We start from the raw sequence: 20,106 nt of genomic DNA on the forward strand, positions 1-20,106 counted from the left end.
CGGCTGCCTGGCATCAGAATGGGGCCCCGAGTCTGGGCCGGGGGTGGCGTGGGCGGGGGTGATGGTGGCTTGAGATCCGTGACTGCCGTTCCCCAAACGCACCCCATCCTACGGCCCTGAAGAACATGCTGTCCTGTACAGCGACTGGGGAGGAAAACACGTCTTCTCTTTCAGCCTTATTCAGTGTCTCTGACAAAACCGGCCTCGTGGAATTTGCCAGGAACCTAACTTCTGTGGGTTTGAGTCTGGTCGCTTCTGGAGGGACCGCGAAAGCTCTCAGGGATGCGGGTCTGGCCGTCAGGTAAGGCACAACTTAGTGTGTAGGTTAAGTCCCATCAGAAAGTAATGCATGCCGGGCACCGTGGGTACAACCCGCTATTCACTCGCGCCTCCAGTGCTGTGAGGCTGGTGCGCTGCTGGCCCCTTCATAGAAGAGGAAAGTGCTGTCAAGTTTACAGAGTTAAGTAAGGAGCGGCGCAGGGGTTAGAACCCCGGATGTCCTCATTTCAGGGCCCCCCCTTCCAAGCCACTTAGAAGAAATTAACTGAGGCGGGCTGTTTTGCACCACAGAGTTTGTAATTTGCATAATCTCTTTTGACTGGCTCTTTAGTAAACTGTTGACATCAAGATTCAAGCCTGCCTCCCTTCCCTGACAGTGGTTCTCAACCTTCTGGTCCTTTATTATTATTTTTTTAAATGTATTTCTTTATTGATTTCAGAGAGGAAGGGAGAAGGAGAGAGAGATAGAAACATCAATGATGAGAGAGAATCATTGATCGGCTGCCTCCTGCACCCCCTCCGCTGGGGATTGAGCCTGCAACCCAGGCATGTGCCCTTGACCGGAATTGAACCTGAGACCCTTCAGTCCAAAGGCTGATGCTCTATCCACTGAGCCAGGCTGGCAAGGGCCTTCTGGCCCTTTAAATACAGTTCCTCATGTTGTGACCCAACCATAAAAGTATTTTCGTTGCTACTTCATAACTGTAATGTTGCTACTGTTATGAATGGTAATGTAAATATCTGATATGCAGGATGGTCTTAGGCGACCCCAAAGGGGTCGCGACCCACAGGTTGATAACCGCTGCTAGCATCTTTGGTAACCATATGAAGTCATAAAATCTATCATTCATTCATTCCTTCATCCACATCTATTCATTAACCCACCGAAGTGATGGGGAGAAGGAATAATAAGCAAAAGAAAAATCAGGCTGCAGTTCTTGACATCAAGGAGCTGGCATTCTAGCGGGAGAGGGAGTAACCACTGAAAATGTAGAAAATGAAAAAGGCTTTAATAAACTGATGTGAGAATTCGGAGGAATGCCATCCCCATCCTGAAATATATTTTAGCAAAGGAGTGAAAGGCCTGTCTGCTTTTTTTGTCATGTTGGAGATGTTGCTACTTGACCTCTAGATCCATGGAGAGGTCAAGGATTACCTTTTTCATCTTGTAATCTTGCCCTAAGTGGACAGTACACAGCTTCCCTAAATTCACTAAGTTCATATGGCAAAACATGCCTTACTGTATATGTTCCAAAGTCTTTTTGCAGCACCACTCTGATGTTTGCACCACAACCCCTAAGAATCATGGGAGGTGGGGCGGTGAGAATCCAAAGTCTGAACTGTTCTTTCCATTGTCCCCATGTTGGATTGTTTGTAGTTGGACCCTTCAAGTTAAGCAAGGTCCTCTCTGTATCCCCTTTCCCCCCTCCATCAAACTTTGTATTATAGAGACATTTCAGACATAAAAAGAGAGAAAAGTATGAGCCCTTGTTTTGCATACCTATCCTGCAGTTTAAATATTTATCAACTCTTTAGTCTTGTTTTATCTATCTGTACCTCTACCTATTCCTGGTTTAGCCCCATTGTGGTGATGTCTTTTTTTAAAATTTGGGAATGTCAATATGTTTCCTATTAAAGTGTGGCTGACTGTTGACACTTTTAAATATATATTAACTCACGTAATCCCTACACCAACTCAGTATAGATCTGCCTTTTCTTTTTTTAACAATTATCCTCAGTTGGAAAACCTGGATTTTATTTTTTAAAGTCTGGGAAAGGGAATTTTTTGAAAGCGTTTTTATTGATTTTTAGAGGGAAAGTGAAAAATCAATCGGCTGCCCCCTGCCTCCAGGGGATCGAGCCTGCAACCCAGGCATGTGTCTTGACCAGGAATAGAATGGTCAGCCTTTCGGTTCACTGGATGACAACCAACAGAACAGGAAATAAAGGGAATTTTTAAAAAAAATGTTTTTCTATTTAATTTTTTAATGTATTGATTTGAAAGAGAGAAAGCGGGGAGGGAGAGGGAGAGAAACATCGATTTGTTGTTCCACTTATTCATTGGTTGTTTCTTATATGTGCCCTGACCAGGGATTGAACCCACAACCTCGGGCACATTTGGAGGATGCTCTCACCAACTGAGCTACTGGGCCAGGACTCTGGGAAAGTGAATTTTTAATTGGAAATCATAATGTCACCAACTCTGTTTATATTGGAACTGGGAGTCCTTGGGAAAATTCAGTCATTTGCAAATGGCCCTCCTTAATCTCAGAATTTTGAAAATTCAGGTGCTGAAAAATTTCTCAAAAATGAAAACAGTAGGCTTAATGATAGAAGAAGCTGTGGAATAGTGTGAAATGTGAGTGACAGTTAAGTAGAAAGAGGAGAAATGTTCTTTTTATCTATTTTCAGAGATGTCTCTGAGCTGACGGGGTTTCCCGAAATGTTAGGGGGCCGTGTGAAAACCTTGCACCCTGCAGTCCATGCCGGTATGTAGTGGGTATTTTCAATTTAAAATAATTAGTGGTTTTCAGGATAGTTTAGTTGATTACTTTATAGAATAAACAAGGAAAAGGGAAAAAATCTGTAGGTTATAGCGATTGCGTCAACATTTGCTGCCAAAGTTCATAATACATTAGAACTTGTTTAAAATCTAGTTTGCTTTTTATGTGATGAATTCAGATTGTTTTCTTTCGCTTGCTGTTAGTGCTAACCTGAGAATTAACTTAGTGATAGTTCCTGCTGGAGTTAATGAAAATATTTTGATCTTAGGAGTGAAAAGATTTTATCATTATTCAAACTTAGCATACAGCATGACCATATAACTGACTTTCAAAAGAATTCTTCAAAGTACTTTACTTTGTTCGTTCATCTGAGACAACGAATTGCATATCATTCAAAAATAGTGAAAAACAAGTATATTGCAAACTTACCAGTTACAGTAAAATATGGCAGAATAAAAGGCTGTAAGGCTAAAAATTAAGACAAGCCATTTACTTATTGGAGCACATAATGAAACTGGCAACAGTTATGGGAAAATTCCTTTTACATTTTGTTAAGAGAAAAGAAGTGGGCATAAATGCTGATGGAAGGAGACTTGACTTGGGGTGATGAAACACAATACAATAAGTAATTGATATATTGTAGAACTGTACACCTTAAATCTATATAATTTTATTAACCAATGTCACCCCAATAAATTCAATAAAAATTTTTAAAAAAGAAAAGAGGAATCAGGAACTGATAAAAAATACTTTTTTAAAATAATATTTTTATTGATTTCAGAGAGGAAGGGAGAGGAAGAAAGAGAAACAAATGATGAGAGAGAATCATTGATCGGCTGCCTCCTGCATGCCCCTTACTGGGAAATCAAGTTTAAAACCCTGGCATGTGCCCTGACGGAATCAAACCATGACCTCCTGGTTTATAGGTCGGTGCTCAGCAACACTGGCTGGGCAAAAAGAGATTTTTAAATATACCCACTAATCTTATTTTAACTATGTGTTTGGTATTCTTAACTAGGCTATATTAGAAATTTCAACTTGATTGAGGGACTATATTAGAAAGAAGTGCCTTATTCTGGCTTGTTTTTTGAACTAATATTTTAACTTTGTTAAATTAGGAATCTTGGCTCGTAATATCCCAGAAGATAATGCTGACATGGCCAGACTTGATTTCAATCTTATAAGGTAAATTCAAAGTTGAATTTTAAATACAGGAACAAAGATGAAGAGTATGCCAAACCTGATGCCCCTTTTTATCGAGGGGAACACTTAAAGCTTAAGATTGTCTAATAACTAAGCTGTACACCCAAAACCAATACAAAATAAAATAAAGAAAAGATACCATTAGGTTTAGTTTTATAATTGTTGATTATAAACATTTATTGAGTACCTTCTGTGTCATGTACGTGCTAGCATTTTGGTTTTGCCAAGTATATATTACCAAAATGGGTACTTAAACTAAAAACAACCTTTGCTTTTTTAGGAAGGTATGATGTAAATTTTCATACATATAAGCAACTTAATTATTTGTATAAAGTTATTCACTGTTTTTTAAAATATATTAACAGCTTTATTTGGATACAATTCACATACCATACAATTTCCCAATTTAAAATATACAACTCAGTAGTTTTTTTATATTCAGAGTTGTGCAGCCATCACCACAGTTAATATTAGAACATACTTATCGCTTCCCTCAAAAAAACCCCCAAAAATAGCCATTAGCATTCATTCTTCATTTCCCCAAACATCCTCTAGCCCTAGGCAACCACCAGTATATTTTTGTCTGTATGGATTTACCTGTACCGAACATGTCAGATCAGTGGAATCCTACAATATGTGGTCCTTTGGGATTACCTTCTTTGCATGTTATAACACCAGTACTTCGGGGTTTTTTGTTGTTGTTGTTTTTTTTAAGAGGCAACAAGCACTTATTTGAGATTTTTTTTTTTTAAGCTATTCCTGAAAGCACTGATTCAGGCAGAAACCTAAAAAGTATTTTGATTAGGAGACAAAGGCAAAAGGCATTTATGAGAAAGGGAAGGGGAAAATTATATCAGGAGAAGGAAGGCATTTCTGTTGGTGGAGATAAGCTGACATAGTGACACTAAGTCTAAACAATGTTTTTAATTTTCAGTCGGAAGTCATCAGTTCAGTAGTCACAATATTGAGTGTCCCCCAAAAGGGCAGTTCCTATGGGATGGCAGCTCCAACTCAAAATGTACAGCTACTTGGTTTATACTATTTTTTTTATTTTCCTTCTTTTGATCAGGATATTTCCTTGAAAGCATCACTGATCAATTTCTTTAAAATAGATTTTATTGATTTTTTACAGAGAGGAAGGGAGAGGGAGAGTTAGAAACATCAATGAGAGAGAAACATCGACCAGCTGCCTCCTGCACACCCCCCACTGGGGATGTGCCTGCAACCAACGTACATGCCCTTGACTGGAATCGAACCCGGGACCCTTCAGTCCGAAGGCCGACACTCTATCCACTGAGCCAAACCGGTCAGGGCATCACTGATCAATTTTATTAGAAAGCACTATCAGTAATTAGTTTTTGCTGTAAAGTAATTCATTGTATGAATATACCTCATTTATCAGTTCATTAGTTGATGAGCATTTGGATTGTTTCTATTTTTTGCATGTTAAGAATAATGCAGTTATGAACGTTCATGTACAAGCTTCTTTTTTATAGGCTATTTTCATTTCTCTTGGGTATATACCGACAAGTAGAATTCCTTGGTTTTATGGTAACTCTACGTTTAAACTTTTAAGGAACTGCCACATTTGTTTTCAAAGTGCTAGATCATCCAATATAATAAAAACCCTAATATGCAAATTGACCGAATGGCAGAATGACCGTTCGCTATGACGTGCACTGACCACCAGGGGGCAGACACTCAATGCAGGAGCTGCCCCTTGATGGTCAGTGCATTTCCACAGGGGAAGTGCCGCTTAGCCAGAAGCCCGGCTCACGGCTCACGGCTCACAGCTGGCGGTGGCAGGAGCCTCTGCTGCAGGTAGGCCGTAAGGAGCGAGGGGTCCTGGACTGCGAGAGGGTGCAGCCGGGCTGAGGGACACCCCCCCCGCCCCCGCCCCAGTGCACGAATGTTATGCATCGGGCCTCTAGTTGTACATAATATCCTACAGCATTGTACAAGGACCCTAATTTCTCCACATCCTCACGTAAAATATTTATGTATTATTTTGATCTGTCCATCCTGGATGTGATGTTGTATCTCATTGTCATTATGATTTGCATTTCCTAATGATGTTGAGTATCTTTTCATGTGCTTATTGGCTATATGTATATCTTTGGAGAAATGTCTGTTCAGATCCTTTGCCCATTTTTTAATTGATTTATTTCTCTTTTTATTATTAAGTTATCCCATTCCATGGGCTGTTTTCACTTTGTGGTGTCCTTTGTAGAGTTTTTTGGGGGGTATTATACTTTTGTTTTTGATTCTCTGAAAGTTAGTTTTTATGTAGAGGTGTGAGGTAGGGGTGCAACTGTATTCTTTTGTATGTGGCTACCCAGTTGTCCCAGCATCACTTGTTGAAAAGACTATTCTTTTCCTATTGAATGATCTTGGAACACTTGATCTATATCTCTGTTGTTATGCCAGCACTATACCATTACTGTAGCTTTGTGATAAATTTTGAAATTGAGAAGTGTGAATCCTCCAACTTTGTTCTTTTTTTTCCTTTTCAAGTTTGTTTTGGCTATTCATGGTCCCTTGCATTTCCATGTGACTCTCAACTTGTCCATTTCTTCAAAAGAAGGAAGTTGAAGTGGGATTGTGTTGAATCTGTAGATCAGTTTGGATAATATTACCATCTTGGCAATATTAAATCTTTCAGTCCATAAACATGGGATGTCTTTTCATTTATTTAGATTTCCAATAATGTTTTGTACTGCTTCATACACAAATCTTACTTTTGTTAAATGTATTCTTAATTTTTTTTGTTTTATAAGTAGATAATATTTTAAGTAGAATTGTTTTCTTGATTTCACTTTCAGATTGTTCAGATATCCTGCAACTTTGCTGAACTCATTAATGCTAATGGGGTTTTTTTGTGTGTGGATTTCTTAGTATTTTCTATTTATAAGGTGATGTCACTTGCTAAGATAGCTTCACTTCTTCCCTTAGTCTTGATGCCTTTTATTCCATTTTCTCTGCGATTTGACCTGGCTAGAATCTCCAGTACGCTGTTAAATGGAAGTGGTAAGGGTGGACATTCTTGTCTTGTTCCTGAGCTTGGAGGAAAGCATTCAGTCATTCGCCTTTAAGTATAAAGTTAGCAATGGGTGTTTCTTAAATACCATTTATCATGTTAAGCAAGTTCTCTTCTTAATTTGTTGAGTGTTATCATGAATGAGTGTTCAGTTTTGACAAATGCTATTAGTGCATCTATTTAAATGATCAGGTGGTTTTTGTCCTTTATGTTATATTAGCTGATTTTTAGATGTTAAACAAACCATACATTCCTAAGCTAAGCCATACTTGGCTATGGTATATACCTCTTTTAATATTTTGCTGGATTCAGTTTGCTGATATTTTGTTGAAGACTTTTGTGTAAGTATTTGTAAGAGATACTGGTCTTTTTCTTGTGACATTTTGTCTGGGAAATGTTCCCCTCTTCTCTTTTTTTTTAATCAGTTTTTCTAGTTGAACTTATTTCACTGGGGTACCTGCAACAGAACTCCTCACATTGCAGCCATAGGAGTGGAACTGCTTCACTAGTTGCTCATTTTAGATCAGTTCTGTATTTTAAATTGTTCTTTTGGCCTTCCATTGTTTTTCCTTTTTAATTTAAATTTAATACAAAATTACTCGTTTCAGCTGTACACTCCAGTGAGTAGACATTATATAACTTACTGAGTGATCATTCCAATAAATCATACCCATCTGACACCATTCATAGTTATTAGAATATTAATGATGTATTCCCTTTTATATCCCCATGACTATTTTGTGACGACCAATCTGTACTTCTTAATCCTTTCACCTTTTGTATATGACCTCTCTGAAGACAAAACAAATATTTTACCCTTAGACTGATCCATCATTTTTCATCATTGTACATAATCCATTGGAAATAGAATCTAAAATTGATTGATTACATCCCAATATGAGGATATTCTCTGTAGCCTTGTATTTTACATTTCTGTTAAGATTTTTAAAGTTTTTTGATGATTTGATAGTGTAATGGGCAGCTAGGTTTATCCAGGCAGCAACAATGTGTATTGAGAGCATCTGCTCTTAAGCTACTTCTATTAACCTATGCTCAGTCACATGGGAGATTTTGACTCTTCAACATAACTTTAGACTTCTAACCTGTCAGGCTCACAGTTTACGCGTTAGATCTTTTTGGGTTTTGGTTGTGTATTAATAGCGACTGACTTCTTTTTTCTACGTAGCTGCCATGTAAGTTGAATTTTAATGACAGGTATGTTCTTCTTTTAGAGTTGTGGTTTGTAATCTGTATCCCTTTGTGAAGACAGTGGCTTCTCCGGATGTAACAGTTGAAAAGGCTGTTGAGCAAATTGATATTGGTAAGTTGGGAAAACCATTATTTGAAGACTGACAGAGGAGAGGTTTATTTAAATTTTAACTAAAATTAAATTGAGCAAGATTTTGTTTTGAAATTCACTACTGAGGGTGTAGGAAATAGTTACTGCTCCCAGATTGTACTCTGGGAGGACTCTAATTTATCTATATTTTCGCAGCTATTTCTTTTTTTAAATATACTTTTATTGATTTTAGAGAGGAAGAGAGTGGGAGAGCTAGAAACATTAATGTTAAGAGAAAATTATTGATCAGCTGCCTCCTGCACACTTCATACTGGGGATCAAGCCCACAACCTGGGCATGTGCCCTTGACAGCAAATTGAACCATGACCCGGTTCATAGGTTGATACTCAACCATCGAGCCATGCTGGCTGGGGTGAAGCTATTTCTTTGTGTAGGGATTCACTTGGGTTGTCTTCTTCCCTTATTGTTGAAGTCAAGAATTAAATAGAAATGTGTGTACAGTAACTGTATTGCAAAGAGGTTAAACCGATGTGAAAATACTAATCCTATTTTGTTTTTGAAAGGTGGGGTAACCCTGTTGAGAGCAGCAGCCAAAAACCACGCTCGAGTGACCGTAGTGTGCAAGCCGGAGGACTACGCCGCCGTGTCCACAGAGATGCAGAGCTCCGACAGCAAAGACACCTCCTTGGAGACCAGGCGCCACTTGGCCTTGAAGGTGAGAGTGCACTTTTCCATGGTGCCTTGTTTGCAAAACCAAACGGTACTCAGTTCTTACTAGTTTGTATCATCCACCAGGGCCTGCTTGGAGGGAGCTGCTTCCTTTTTGTTATAAATAAAGACACCAAATATTAGAGAGAGATTCCCTTAAAAAGATCAACAGAGAATTGGAAAGGGAATAATTCACAGTGCTGTTTAGTATTATTTGGGGTGTAGTTAACTATATGCTAAAATAAAACCATTTTGGGAAATGCTGCATGTGGATTCACCAAAGTTCCACTTTTTGTAGGCTTTCACTCACACGGCACAATATGATGAAGCAATTTCAGATGACTTCAGGAGACAGTATAGTAAAGGAATATCTCAGATGCCCTTGCGGTACGGAATGAACCCTCATCAAACTCCAGCCCAGTTATACACACTGCAGCCCAAGCTTCCCATCACAGGTAAAGGCTGAATGTTCGGGTGCATGGTTTGCTGTGTCCATAATTTACATTATTAGGGTTTACTCTTTGTTCTATATTCCGTGGATTTTGGTAAATGCATGTCATGTAGTCACCTCAATAATATCACCCAGAATAGTTTCACCACCTAAAAATTCCCTACATTCCACTCCTCTCACACCTGCAACCACAGATGTTTTTACTGTCTCCATAGTTTTATTGTTTCCAGAATGTTATAATGTTGGAACCATACACTATCCTGCCTTTTCGCACTGGCTTCTTTCACTCAGCAGTATGCATTAAGGTTTCTCCATGTCCTTTGGTGGCTGGAGAGCTCATTTCTTACCACTAAATATATTCCATTGCATATGGATGTACCATAGTTGGTTTTTCCATTCACTTACTGAAGGACATAAAAAATGAAAGGACAATTTTTGACAGTTATAAATATAAGCTGCTAAAAACATTCAAGTATAGGTTTTTGTGTGCCCATGTTTTCAACTCATTTGTATAAATGCCTAATATTTTTGCCCAACCAGCATGGCTTAGTGGTTGAGCATCGACTTAATGAACCCGAAGTCACAGTTCAATTCCTGGTCAGGGCACATGCTGGGGTTACAGTCTTGATATCCGCAGTGGGGGGCATGCAGGAGGCAGCCGATCAATGATTCTTTCTCATGATTGATTTTTCCATCTCTCCCTCCCTTCCTCTCTGAAATCAATAAAAATGTTTTTTTAAAAGTTTAAAAAGAGCCCTGACCGGTTTGGCTCAGTGGATAGAGCGTCGGCAGGCGGACTGAAAGGTCCCAGGTTTGATTCCGGTCAAGGGCATGTACCTTGGTTGCGGGCACATCCCCAGTAGGGGTGTGCAGGAGGCAGCTGATTGATGTTTCTCTCTCATTGATGTTTCTGACTCTCTATCCCTCTCCCTTTCTCTCTGTAAAAAACCAATAAAATATATTTCTAAAAAAAAAGAAAAAAAAGAAAATGCAGAGCTCTGAATGGCAGTCTTCTTTTTAACTGTGTTTCCAGTTTAGGCAGAACCTACTGAGTTGGATGTAAATGAAGAAAAAAATACACTTTTCCCTCCTTTCATAGCTCTTGGCACTTTGGTTTGTGATAGTATGTCTTAAATCAACGAAGCTTGTAACTTAAATTTTATACTGTCTCTGTAATTGCCATACTTGATTAATCTTAGTTCTATACTAAAATGGATCCCTAGTTATCACTAGTGTTGTCATTCTATCTCCCTTCCTGGATTGCTGTTTTTAAAAAATTTATTTTTATTGATCTCAGAGAAGGGGGGGAGAGGGAGAGAGAGAGAGAGAGAGAGATCAATAATGAGAGAGAATCCTTAGCTGGCTGCCTCCTGCATGCCCCACCCTGGGGATCGAGCCTATAACCTAGGTGCCTACAACCCAGGCATGTTGACCGGGAATCGAACCATGACCTGGTTCATAGGTCGACACTCACCCACTGAGCCACGCCAGCTGGGCTCTGGATCGCTCTTGGTTTATTTCTACATTGGCTGGATTTGGTCATATGTGTGCACATGTGCAAGTGTGTTTTAACTTTTCTCATCAAGTTCTTATATGTTTGTATAGATCTGTTTGCCTCTTCCCTTAAAACATATCTGTGCAGTTTTGATACATGCTTTAAGAAATGTACACATGTCTGACCTATTGACCCAGGTGGTAATGTTGGTACATTTTTTATGTAGTTCTCAATGGAGCCCCTGGATTTATAAACTTGTGTGATGCTTTGAATGCCTGGCAGCTGGTGAAGGAACTCAAAGAAGCCTTAGGCATTCCGGCTGCTGCCTCTTTCAAGCACGTCAGCCCAGCAGGTAAAGCACTGCATGTGGGAACTGTTCCAAATGCACTTCTTTCTCATTGTAATAAGAACTGGTGAGTTCCTATGGGAATGTAGACATTCTGTGAAGTCTGAAGCCATTTTTTTTCTCAAGCCCGTTAACACTTTCAATGTAGTAACATCATAAAATCTGATAATAAAATAGCATACAAAAATATATACAAACATACATCATTGTGAAATGGGAAGATTAGGAATTAGTTGTTTTGGTAGGGGAAACATGAAGTTTTAAAAAAGAAAAAAGTAAAATGACTTAATGCAGTATGACTAAATAGTTTCCCACGTGTTGGAAGATGGAACTGAGTGGCCTAAAGAAGTTATTCTTAGGACACTTTATCTGTAATGTTATAGCCATTGTGTGAGATACTTTTCTGCTTTTTTACACTTAAGTCAACACCACCAGATCTGTTGACAGTCCAACACATAAATTCATCCTCCGATGGTGATTCAATGTTAGAGTGACATGAGCCGGAAAGAAGCGAACGTCATATGGTATGAAGCAGGACGGAGAGTCAGCAATGAAGTAAACCAGCTTCATACACATGCCTGGTGCTGGCCAACCTCAGACACGTGGCTCTGTTTTCAGAGGCTAGAGAGGGGAGATTCTCTCCTCCCCTCCCCTACGACTCTATTCTTTATGTTGAATTATCTGGCCAAACACATTTTTGTTTAATTTGGCACAGGTGCTAGAAATTATGCTGCGTAGACAATGTTAAGAAAAAATGTTGTCTTCATTTACAAGTTGACAAGTAATAACTTGAAGTTTTTGGCTTATTTTACGGTTTTCTCTATCAGGCGCTGCTGTTGGAGTTCCCCTTAGTGAAGATGAGGCCAAAGTGTGCATGGTCTATGACATGTATAAAACCCTCACACCCATAGCCACTGCATATGCACGAGCAAGAGGTCAGAAGAATAACGGGGGTTTTGTGGTGTTTTGGTTTGTTTGTTTGTTTTTTTTAACAGAAAAAGCAATATTTTATCCGAAATAGAATAAAATAGTAATAACTCTTTTTCATTATAAGATTTTAAATTATCTCTGTTTTTTATTTATACTTCTGAATGATTGTATGAGTGCCTCGGAATAAATTTGTTTATAAAAGTGTGTTAGCATTTTAATGTAATAAATGGAAACATAATTGGAATCTGATGCATGTAATTTCAGATTAGGCTGTTGAATGCATTTGAATTGCTTAATATATGACTAAAATCGCATGGTTATTTCAGCTATACTGAATTTGGTTAGAATTATGTTTCATACATATTTAATTTGTGAGTTTAATAACCTGTGAATGTTATTATAACATTTATGGGAGATTATCAAGAAACCTGATGTTATCATTTACCTTCTATAACAGGGGTTAGCCAACTATGGCTCATGGACAGGATCTAGCCCGCCACCTGTTTTTTGTAAATGGTTTGATTGAAACAGGACCACGTCCCTTTGTCGATGTTGTGTCAATGGCTGGTTAGAACCATGTGGCCACAAAGCTTTAAAAAACACTATCATAATTTTTATTTTCAGGGGCCGATAGGATGTCTTCATTTGGTGACTTTGTTGCCTTATCTGATATATGTGATGTCCCTACTGCCAAAATTATCTCCAGAGAGGTTAGTGGGCATTCGTGTATCCTGATCCATGCATGACTGAGTCAAGCTTTTATTTGTTCAGTGTTTACTGAAACCATAACCTTTAATATTTATATTTATAACTATAAATTAATTTATAATTTAGAATGTTCATATTTTATGTAGAACACAAATCTTGACTGAATTATAATTTCTAGATTTAGTGAATTAATGTTTCAAATACATATTTGGCTGTTAAGTTTTAATTAACTTATTCAGTTTTTTATATTTTCTAATAGTTGTTATCTTAATTCCAAAGTTATTTTTTCTGAAGAACAGAGGATGCCATCTTGGGTGGTGATGCAATAATGAACTTTACTGTAAAGCTCCATGAGTCTATAACAAAAGAGATTGTATAATGGGAAAGATTATAAACTACTCTGAAAAGCTAATCTGAGTACCAAACAAGTATTCCAGAAAAGTGAGGGTGGCACTGGAAATGAGGAGACAGAAAAAAAAAGATAGCTCAGATAGCTTAAAGAGGGGGGAAAAAGGCAGAAGTGAAGGCTAAAGGGACATGTGGCTTGACAATATTCATGAGATTCTTTCCATGACCACTGTCCTCTCCAACCAGAACATGCTCTTCTAATGCAAAACACCCCCCCATAAGCAGAATAGTAAGAAATCGTTTTTCTTCCTAAGGGTATTAGAGCAAATCATTCACATATTAGTTAAAATGGAAATGACAACCCAAAACCTTGAAAGCACAGCAGATGAGATGAGTTCAGCTGTAGAACGTTATGTTCTAACATAGGCTTATCTTTCCCAATCTAGTACAGTAAGTATGTCCTCACTTAAGGTTGTAGATAGGTTCTGTGACTTTAAGCAAAAAGATGAAACCAATTAATGACTTAAATGCAATTAAGTTCCTCTGGCGTCTCATCCACAAAATGACCTTATTTGAGGGCCTGCTGGATTAGCATTATCTGTTAGAGGTAGAAACGAGAATATGCAGCAGCATTATTTGATTAGGTGTTTTATAATTTTTTAAAACAGAAAATATTTATTTATAGGTATCTGATGGTATTATTGCCCCAGGATATGAAGAAGAAGCTTTGAAAATACTTTCTAAAAAGAAAAATGGGAACTACTGTGTTCTTCAGGTTAGTGAATTTCATGTCTAAAACAATAATTTGCTCTTTCATTTTGTGTCTCTCTTTTTTTTTTTTTTTTTAACTATTACTGGGTTTAAGATGAGGGTACCTTCCTTACTCTTAATAATAAATTTCTAAGCGGTTCAAATAGTGTATTTACATGGTTTTCTATTCAAAAGTTATTACAGGCCATTTGAAGAAAAGTCTCCCACCTTCCCTCTGCTGTGGTTACCTTTTTTAGGAGCATCTAACATTTAAAATTTCTTGCTGATTTTTCCTGAAATACATGTTTAGCAAAACACAATACTTCACCATCTTGGAATTTTGTCCTAGGTCTGTGTGTCTTATCTACACAGTTAGCATTCTTTAGCTGCTACACAATCCCTGCAATGAATAACAACCCAGGGAAAGAGTCTTAAGAGAGAAATTACATAAGTGCTGTAATTTTGATGCTTCTCCTCCTAGATATTGTAGGAGGAGAATTTTGTCTTAATGAGGATATGTAAGGTTCCCTATTTCTCAATGCATTGCCACCACTGTGTTCTTAAACTTTTGCTTCTCAGCAGTAAGATAGATGAAAACGGCATCTCACTGCAGTTTTAATTTCTCATTCTGCATGGGGTAAACATCTTTTCACATTTAAGAGTATTTTTATTTTCTTCTCATGAACTGTCTTCCATACTCTGCTTATTTTTCTAATAGGTTGTTGAGATTTCTTTTCTTAACTGATTTTTGCAAGCTCTTAAGTATTAGGGAAACTAGCCCATAGTTTTATTTTACAATGGTAAGGCAAAGAGTTAATTGAATTCAAAGTAAAAATTCATGATGCTGTTTTTCAGGAAGTATTGATGTCAGAAATTCTGTAGAATCTCAACTTCATATATGGAAGTTGTTAAGTACTTATCCTTCATTGTAAAATGCCAATAATTGTGTCATTCACCATAGATTCCACATCAGCTTTTTAAGGAAAGATACCACTTTAAATATACATACTTTTTTGTCCAAGCTCCTTGATTACAAATTCAACCATTCAGTTAGCTGCCATTGTGTTCTCCAATTTCTAAATCGTGTCCTGCGTTGTTAATTAAGAGTATTAAGTACACATGGCTATTAGCAGTTATGTGTAGTAACACGGAGAATGTTCTCCAAACCCTGAGCTCATCCGCATGACCTCTACAGCACCTGATAGTTTCATATTCAGAGGGGTGAAAAGGCTTCTGGAGCTTCCGCAGTATTTGAGAATTTGGCTGTTTGCATATGGACACATAATGACAGCCATGGAACAATGTAATTCCTCTACCTGACTAATGGTTTCTTTTGACATCCGCTAATAAGAGGGCACATCCCAATATTAGAAATTGTATAGTACAAAGAAAAAAGGATCATTTTAGAATCCAGGAAAATGCAAATTAAGCATAATTAACTAGAGGATTTGCTTGTAAGTATACATATTAGTGCTTTTTTTATATATATATATCCTTACCCGAGGATATTCTTTCATTGATTTTTAGAGAGAGGGAAAGACAGAGAGACATATCAGTGTGAGATAAACACGTGGATTGGCTGCCTCCTACAGGCACCCCAACCAGGGCCCAGGCCGGGGCGGAGCCTGCAACAGAGGTACCTGCCCTTGACTGGAATCAAACCTGTGACTCTTCGGTCCCCAGGCCGACGCTCTATCCACTGAGCCAAACCGACTAGGGCTACATATTAGTGTTTTTTAAGTAAAAGATCATCCAAAGGATAAGTGAAGAAATACTGTCAAGTTTAGAAAAATATCTATGGACAGACTGCTCTTACACAGATTATTCCCACATTTTATTATCTTTTGCTCAAGATTTAGGAAAGAGCAATAAATGACCTAGCCCCTTTCAATTAGCAAAGACAGCCAACTATCAGTCCTGTTTTTTCCCTTTTAACTTCTTTTTAACTTACAATTCAAGTGTTGGGTATTTTATAATAGATTTTCAGAAAATTAGAATTTTTTGTGCCACTGCCTGTTTGTTAGCAAATTTTGTTTTATCTGCTAATCTTTCCAAAGGGTTGTATAAATAGTGCTTTTAGTTAATGCAATCAAAAATGCACTCACTGGAATTATTGGTTCTGCAAACCCCCAATACTGTACAGAGTTGTAAAACCTATAAAATTTTTGGCACAAATGATTAGTGCCTGGCCTTTCTTTCATACCTATACTGAAATGATGCTATGTATGATAAAATAGTAAAAAACACACACATAACCTTGCTTACAAAGAAATCCTTTGGATATAAATGAAATGAAGATTTTTGAGGGATGTAGGTATATTACTTTTAACTCTTCATATTTGTATTCAGATGGACCAATCTTACAATCCAGATGAAAATGAAGTTCGGACTCTCTTTGGTCTTTGTTTAAGCCAGAAGAGAAATAATGGGGTCATCGACAGGTCATTATTTAGCAATGTTGTTACCAAGAATAAAGATGTAAGTATGAAAATATCTGAACTGAATGTTAGTAATTCTGTAGGTCGTGTTTTAATATTTATAAGCTTATGCATTTATTAAGGCCCATATTTAAAATTGGTTGATATGCAAATGCTAGTGTATCTTTGAGTCATCAGGTAATCTTGAGAGCTTAAAAAAATGAATAAAAGACCATATTAGAAGCTTCCATGAATATGTACATAGAGATTTGACTTCATTTATACATAAATGGAGTCATGTCTTCTATAATTCTGTTCTGTAACTTGCCTTTTTAAATGCACTAAGCTACAAATGTGTTTCTGTGTCAGTAAACATATCCACATCTCCATCTGAAAGGCCACAGAGCAATTCATTTATAGACGTACTATGTGGATATTTAGGTGGTTTTCATTTTTAGTACTGTGATCAGTGTTTTTGTGTAGACAAGTTTTTGTTCTTATGCTCTTAGTCATCTTTTAGGAGGACATATTCCTGGGATGATAATGGTGTGTTTTGTTTTGTTTTGTAACTACGTATTATATCATTGAGTACAATAGCACTCCATGGAGGTGGGGAGGGAGCTACTATCATCTCTATTATAAAGGTCAAAAACTGTGACATAGAAGACAGTTAAGAAGTTTGCCCAAGGTTACACAATGAGCGAATAGATGAGCTTTAAATCTCTTAATTGGGCCTCCAGTTTTGAAGGATTTTTTTTGCTGGGTCTAATGTTGGCTGTACTTTTTTTTCAGTACTTCAGATGTGTCACTCTTATTTTCTGGTCTTGTCTGCCCCTGTGCTTGGCATTTTTGATTGACTGCTGGTTATTGCTTATAATCAGACTATAGAGATATTTTGAGGTTTTGGATGGCATTATTTTTTCTTCAGAGGGTAGACTTATGTTTCTGGAAGGCAGATCAAATGGAAGTAGATCATCTTTATTCTGGCAGGAATGGAGCTCATTTGAATTTGGGCTTTAGTTTTTGTAAGGACTGGTCTGTTGATGGTTCACCCCTGTTCTGTGTCTACTAGTACCACTCTTCTCTGATATACACTGAACTCCATTTTTGCCTTTTAGTCCTGTAAGACTCCAAAGCTTGCTCGGCTTATTCACCTCTGAGTTTGGTTCCTGCATCTTGGAAAGTGCCTTGAGGGAAATAGCATAGATGGTCACACTCCTTTCTCCCTCTGTCTCTGAGATTTTGCCTGTCTTTGCTTGCTATTTTACTAGCTCTGTGTTTAGCTTTTCTGTTTGTTCTTAGAAGAGGATTAGTCTCCCACTCACTGTAATAGAAATATGGGGCTATAATCTGTTCCCAGGTCTGATTCTTGAGACTAAGGAGAATTGCTGAAAATTAGCTTTAAACTCTATTGGGGAAGTTCTGTGAGTAACTATATGGTGATTAAGACATGATCTTTGTTGATTTATTGAGTATTCTTTTTTTTAATATATATTTATTGATTTCAGAGGAATGGAGAGGGGGAGAAATAGAAACATAAAGGATGAGAGAGAATCATCCATCAGCTGCCTCATGCTCGCTTCCTAAAGGGAATTGAGGCTGGAACCCAGGCATATGCCCTTGACCAGAATCTAACCCTAGACCAGCCGTGGGCAAACTACGGCCCGCGGGCCGGATCCGGCCCGTTTGAATTGAATAAAACTAAAAAAAAAAAAGACCGTACCCTTTTATGTAATGATGTTTACTTTGAATTTATATTAGTTCACACAAACACTCCATCCATGCTTTTGTTCCGGCCCTCCGGTCCAGTTTAAGAACCCATTGTGGCCCTCGAGTCAAAAAGTTTGCCCACCCCTGCCCTAGACCCTTCAGTCCATAGGCCAACGCTCTATCCACTATACCAAACCAGCTAGTGCTATTCTTTCATTTTTAACTTTGAAAATTAATGGTGCTTTGAAGTAAACTAACTTGTAGGCATTTTGCATACAAATATCTTTCAGCCCTTCCAATTTTTTTCTTGGCCAAGGCTGTGAGGAATTGGAATTTCCACATGGAAACATTATTTTGCAGCAGTGTAACTTTAAGCAGCTTACAATAAAGTGGGACCCTTTTATTACTTTATTAACCTATTTGGCTAATGTATCTTTAGAAATACAGAAAGGGTATTGACCTAGATTCCATGGTATCCATGTTGACATTTGTGCCAAACTACTAAAACTCTGACTTTGTAAAGTTTTTCTTATAGTTTTATTAGTCTAATTAATTTAGCAGTACTTGATAGGTTTTGTGCCTCTGGTTGTGCTAGCTTGGATGTGTGTGTGTTTTTATTTACAAAGATGGAGGGTATGATTTTAATTACTCATTTATCTAAATTCTTCTCTACTTATTTCATCTCCATTTTTAATAGAAATTTTGGAACTTAAGGATGAGAATGGTGGTTTTATCCTCCTTTATGTTTCCCTCCCTTCTCTTAAAGCAGGTTTTTGTAAACGAAATGGAGGCAAGCAATATGACAGAGAAAGAATTCAGAGTAATGTTTTTAAAGATGCTCAACCATCTGGATGAGAAACTCACTGTCCTATGTAAGAATGACGAGGAAATAAAGAATGATATCGTTGCAATAAAGAACACATTGAAAGGTTCCAACAGTAGACCAGTAAAAGCAAAGGACCGAATCAGCAAATTAGAAGACAGGGTAGAAAAAAACACCCAAGCTGAACAGCAATTGGAAAAAAACATTAAAAAGCAGGAGGAGAGTTTAAGGGAGCTTTGGGACAACATGAAACGAAACAACATACGCATAATTGGGGTGCCAGAAGCACAAGAAGAAGAGCAAGGAATAGAAAACCTATTTGAAGAAATAATGACAGAAAACTTCCCTCACTTGGGGAAGAAAAAAGTCACACAAGCACAGAGAGTTCCAAACAACATGAAACCAAAAAGACCCACACCAAGACATATCATAATCACAATGGCAAACATTAACGACAAAGAAAGAATCTTAAGAGCTGCAAGAGAGAGTCAGAAAGTTACCTACAAGGGATCTCCCATTAGACTATCAAATGATTTCTCAACAGAAACATATCTGGCCAGAAGGGAATGGAATGAAGTATACAAAGTGATGCAAAGCAATGGACTGAATCCAAGAATACTCTATCCAGCAAGGCTATCATTCATAATTGAAGGTGAAATCAGGAGCTTCGCAGACAAAACTAGGCTCAGGGACTTTATTGCCACCAAGCCAGCAATGCAAGAAATGCTAAAGGGACTGTTGTAAGAAGAAGAAATAGAAAGGGAAGAAGGGACACAGGCACAAAGAATAAAAATGGCAACAAAACTAGTACCTATCAATAATAACCTAAAACGTAAATGGATTAAATGCTCCAATCAAAAGACAGGGTGGCTGAATGGATATGAAAACATGACCCATATGTATGCTGTCTATAAGAGACCCACCTCACAACAAAGGATTCACACAGACTGAAAGTTGAACAATGGAAAAAAATTTTTTCAGGCAAATGGAAATGAAAAAAAAAGCTGGTGTAGCAATACTTATAACTGACAAAATAGACCTCAAAGAGAAGTCTCTAACAAGAGATAAGGAAGGCCACTTCATAATACTAAAGGGAT

At 37.7% G+C, this 20,106-nt stretch overlaps 1 protein-coding gene across 1 annotated transcript in view; it reads left to right on the forward strand.

Moving 5' to 3' along the window:
* The first annotated feature begins 29 nt into the window (after positions 1-29).
* Positions 30-20,106, forward strand: part of ATIC (5-aminoimidazole-4-carboxamide ribonucleotide formyltransferase/IMP cyclohydrolase) — a 28,997-nt gene continuing 8,920 nt past the window's right edge. Inside the window, exons 1-11 of the mRNA XM_005882289.2 lie at positions 30-301; positions 2,692-2,768; positions 3,902-3,968; positions 8,256-8,344; positions 8,887-9,038; positions 9,330-9,486; positions 11,204-11,329; positions 12,151-12,258; positions 12,878-12,963; positions 13,995-14,084; positions 16,409-16,537. Coding sequence (XP_005882351.1) covers positions 126-301; positions 2,692-2,768; positions 3,902-3,968; positions 8,256-8,344; positions 8,887-9,038; positions 9,330-9,486; positions 11,204-11,329; positions 12,151-12,258; positions 12,878-12,963; positions 13,995-14,084; positions 16,409-16,537 — 1,257 coding nt within the window. The 5' untranslated portion in view covers positions 30-125. The remainder of the gene's footprint in view (positions 302-2,691; positions 2,769-3,901; positions 3,969-8,255; positions 8,345-8,886; positions 9,039-9,329; positions 9,487-11,203; positions 11,330-12,150; positions 12,259-12,877; positions 12,964-13,994; positions 14,085-16,408; positions 16,538-20,106) is intronic.

Source organism: Myotis brandtii, unplaced genomic scaffold, assembly GCF_000412655.1.
Source record: "Myotis brandtii unplaced genomic scaffold, ASM41265v1 scaffold702, whole genome shotgun sequence".
Lineage (NCBI taxonomy): Eukaryota > Metazoa > Chordata > Mammalia > Chiroptera > Vespertilionidae > Myotis > Myotis brandtii.